The sequence below is a fragment of the Falco biarmicus genome, chromosome 13, assembly GCF_023638135.1.
Source record: "Falco biarmicus isolate bFalBia1 chromosome 13, bFalBia1.pri, whole genome shotgun sequence".
Lineage (NCBI taxonomy): Eukaryota > Metazoa > Chordata > Aves > Falconiformes > Falconidae > Falco > Falco biarmicus.
This window is the reverse complement of record NC_079300.1, coordinates 20450689-20455176: the sequence shown is the minus strand read 5'-3', so window position 1 is coordinate 20455176 and position 4488 is coordinate 20450689. Positions and strand designations below refer to the sequence as shown.

Genomic DNA, 4488 nt, shown 5'->3' with positions numbered 1-4488 from the left:
CAGGCACTTAGAGCGTCCCTCTGCCCAGAAGCTGTGAAACTCCTCTCATACTAAAATCTGCATTAACTCAGTGGTCGCGGTCTGTTTAGGCATAAACAGCATGCAGACCGCGTAGCTCTTGGCTGCTTCTACAAACAGTGGGAGAAAGGAGCTGCTAACTTCAGGAGCTCCGAGTCGCTCCCCGGAGCAGTCTGCACCCTTCCAGTCATGTGGGGAACCAAAATGCCATAGTTGCTGCTTCGATGGCTGAAGTTATGTGGCACCAGCATATCCATCCAAAACTCACCTGAGACCCAGGGTGCAGTCCTCCCAGCCCCATACCTTGTGGCAAAGGAGCTGCAGCATGAATGGAAAGTCACCACTTTGTTTTGTACGCGCTTTGAAAGGCTTTGTCACTAGTCCCAGGCAAAGAAAATAACCTGTTTCGGCCCCTATCTCTTCAGGAAAACTATGTATAGCAGGCATGTAAATAACTTGATAGTGTCTATTATAAAATTCAGATGTATATTTTTCCATATTTTATGACAAACAGAGAATAATCGTGTGCAGGTTTTCCATTTTGCATAGCAGTTCTCAGGGTAACAGGTCAGATTTAGCAATTAGAATGGCAGTGAGAGGAATAGATTCCCAAGCTGAAAGAGCCAGTGCTGAACTGGTTAGGAAAGAGTAAAATCTGAATTCCCAACTCTTTTTCTTTTCACAGCTGTTAAGAGTTCAGTGGGTTGAACTGCAATCCTTCAAGTTCGTCTGTTGACTCCAACACAAAACTATTATAAACTGTGCCTCTAAAACACGTGATGAAACATTTCTTGAGAGCTATTTATTCCAACTGCAGCAGAGGAAAGTTTTCAGAACACCCGGCATTTGGTAGAGGAAAGGTCTCTTGAGCTTTGCAAAAGGAGGAATTATTTGCATACCGAAGTAAGTTGCTTTTTGATATTTTTTTTCCTGCAGCACTGAATAAAATAATACTTCTAACTTCCCCCTCCCCATGGAAGCATGGTCAAGTAGCACAAAACTATATTTAAGTGCCTAGTGGAGTATTTCTGTATGGTTTTCTTTCTTTAATCGTGTGGATTCAGGGCTTTATATTTCAGCATAGAACTCAACATGATTTAATATTATGCATTTTCTTTCCTTTAATACTGTCTGTATCTGATTAACAGTTCATTCACTTTAATGTTAACGCAGAGGTATGATAGACTGCAAGCTTCAATCAGGTGTCTGTTTTGCAAGCTTGCAAGCTATGAGTAGCAAGGAATCGTTTGGGGGTATCTTTTTTAAGATGTTTCTTTTTTATCTTTGAAGTTTGATCTTACATATACCCACGTTCTCCTCCAGGCTTTAGCTGTGGTAAAACACTTTCCATGCTGAAGATGGACCATGCAAACATAACCCAAGCCATGCTTGATGCTGAATCCCGCAACACAGAGAAGAGCAACAGCAACGAGTATTTTTACATTTTGATCGTCATGTCTTTCTATGGGATCTTCCTGATAGGAATAATGCTTGGCTACATGAAATCCAAAAGAAAAGAGAAGAAGTCCAATTTGCTTCTGCTTTACAAAGATGAGGAGAGAGAATGGGGGGAAGCTGTGAAGCCTCTACCAACCATATCGGGGCTGAAATCTGTTCAGATCCCCATGATGCTGAACATGCTGCAGGAGAGCATGGTGCCGTCCCTGTCCTGCGCCATCTGCTCAATGGAAGGCAGCAGTGTGAGCTCTGAATCCTCCTCCCCAGACGTGCATTTCACCATCCAGGAGGAAGTGCCGGATGCTGAACTGGGGGAAGTGTCAGAAATGCTCCTCAATGAGAGCAGCGAGGGATCTGTGGAAAACATCCACAAGAACTCCTAGCACTTGCAGGGCTCCCTTGATCAGCTGCCAAAGTGTGAGTGGAGCTCCCACTAAGAACTTGTGGTTCTACTTTCCTGCTCTCCAATGAACTCTGAACAGGTATCCGTGCCCCCGGGCCCGAGGTGTTCCTGAGACTGGCAGGACAAGGAAGCAGTGGTATCCAACTCCAAAGTGTAACTTGCACATAACTGGGATGCTTCATTTTAATTTTTCCATTATTATTTCTTACCATAAGAGCTAAGAACAACGAGAATATATATATATTTATATTTATATTTATATATATATATATTCTCTAATGGGGTAACTATTACTGGCCTGTCTCCGCATATTTCAGAATTCTGCAAATATCTGGGAAATGGTTAGGGAACCTAATGCAAGTGCCTGGCTGTTAAAGACAATGGGTAATGCTCATTCACAGAAAACTGTGATAGACTAGAAGTATTTTTACTGTGTTTTCTTTATAACAAACAACAGCCAACACCCGATTTGCTCAATGAGGCCATAAAACCTGAAAAATTGTTGATGCTGCAGTTGAAGGGAGATTGCAGCGTGGTTGTAGACTAACTTCAGGCACAGAAAGAAAGAAAGAAAAAAAATAAAGGTACCAAATTTCTAGGAGGTATGTAGAGCCCAGTTTCAGATCCATGCCACTATATCTATCTTTGCTTAAGTTGTACCTGTACTGACTGGGTCGGGTTCACCAACTTCTGCTGCAATCCAGTCTTTAAACTAGCCAGTTGCTAGTAGGAAAAGTGGTTTTATTATTTGCTTTTGTATTTTTATTATATATATGTACATTTGATCACTAAAGGCAAAGATCTGTAAGTTACAGGAGACATTAAAAGATCTTTGTTACAAGGTGTAAGATGTAGAAAGGCTTGAACAAATGCTGCTCTGTTACTCCCCCTTGAAAAATAGGTGGAATTCAGAATAGAATTTAACCTAGCAAGGGTGGAATCCTGGCCCCACCGAAGTCATCAGCAGAGTCCTCCTGATGTCAGGGGACATGCACAAAGTTTTGTGCCTATCTGTTGGACTTAAATTCTCCATTTGAGGCCAGTACAACTGTGCCCATTTACATCATTAAAGAATCTCGACTTTCTGCCCTATTTAATCCAGTGTAGATAAACATTGCATTGCAGTTTTTTTAACCAGCTTGCATGTGACACATGCATTTCTATAAAGTCATTGGTAACTAGTTTTGGAAGCTACCACAAACTACACACCCCTCGGCCCCTCCCCCCCCCCCCCCCCCCCAGTTTAATGGTACTGTGTTGTGGTTTTTTTTAAATGCTCATGAAATTAGTTACTAAATTATTGCACTGTTAAAAGAAGTAAGAACAAAAAAAAAAAAAAAGAATTAATAATTCAATCATACCTTATATTTTATAATAACTTATTACAATGTTTGATTCTGAAGCATGAGGGCTGAAGAGCCTGAATCTAAAGCACTGCACAGCAAAATGTTTGCAAAATGTCTTCACCTATTTCCTGTGCTAAAATAGCTCTGTGATTTAGCCACTGGCATTAGAGCTTGAGAGACAGCTTGAAAAGTATGAATGCTGAACAGCAGGAACAAACTGAGGCAAGAGGCTGCTGTACTTCTCCATTTGGAAGGGAGAACTCTGCTTTTGACTTGGAGGGTTAACATGATGTAGCCTGCAGAGGTATCACTGTCTCTCTCTAAAGGCAGCAGAACAAAGGCTCCATTGTGCTCAGAAAGGGCCTGATTCAGTCCAGACTGAAGGCAGCCGGAGTTTTTCCATTGACTTCAGTGAACTTTGGATCAGACCATATAAAGCTTTTTGGTAGATTTACTCCAAAAGGGGCTGTTTTAAGTTTGAGAGAAGCCAAATTAAGTTTGGCACTTTGCCTGGAATCACTTGAATCCTGAAACTTTCCAAATGAGACTGACATGCGCAAGTTGTCACATTTTCCATTGCTTTCTCTTTCGTCCTTTTACTTTTGGTATATATGTATTTGTATCTGTAAAAAACCGATGTATATAATTCCTAACATTGAGTTGTATATAATTGTCTCATGTATTTAAAGTTTATTGTTTCTACTGGCACTAATTTTTATTTAAATAAAGAAACACGTTTCCTGGAAAAGTTTCCATGTTTGTTCACTAGGTCAAATAGATTGCCAGTAACAAGACTGGGCAAAATATCTACAGAATCCTTTTCTTAGGCTCTTTTTCAAAATGATTCTTTGTGTTTGACAGTACTGCAGTGTTGTGGGCTGAATGCAGGGCTGAGCTGCGCACTGCAAATCTGCCTTGGGTCCGCACTGGCTCTCTGGGGCACCTGGCATCTTCCTCGTGCTCAGCTCCTGTCTGTGCGCAGGCAGGGCTGTGGGGTACTGAGCCCTCCTGCAGGGAGCTGGGGGTGCTGGCCACCCGTTGAGGAGGCTGGCAATACTGATGGGCTGCTATGAGAAGTTCTCTGTCATTCATTCAGCAAATTGGGTGGGCTAGAGTTGAGGGTATGGGCAAGTCTCTGGCACAGGGCTCAGCTCCCACTGCATTTCCAGTACTTGGCCATGGTACATCGCTGGCTTTGTCACAAGCTTTGACCCTGGGTCTCACTGCTGCTCTGTCATTTCCAGTATTAGGGGTAGGGGAGGT

The 4488-nt window shown here is 42.2% G+C and overlaps 1 protein-coding gene across 1 annotated transcript; it reads left to right on the top strand.

Annotated features, from left to right (window-relative positions):
- Positions 1 to 724: 724 nt before the first annotated feature.
- On the top strand, positions 725 to 2462 carry KCNE4 (potassium voltage-gated channel subfamily E regulatory subunit 4). Its single transcript, XM_056359110.1, has 2 exons — positions 725 to 921; positions 1342 to 2462. Exon 2 carries the CDS (start codon positions 1368 to 1370, stop codon positions 1857 to 1859), a length of 492 nt encoding a protein of 163 aa, XP_056215085.1. The 5' UTR covers positions 725 to 921; positions 1342 to 1367; the 3' UTR covers positions 1860 to 2462.
- The last annotated feature ends 2026 nt before the right edge of the window (positions 2463 to 4488 follow it).

Excerpts from the sequence above, each read along its gene's own strand:
- KCNE4 (XM_056359110.1), top strand. The coding sequence starts at position 1,368 with ATGCTGAAGATGGACCATGCAAACATAACCCAAGCCATGCTTGATGCT.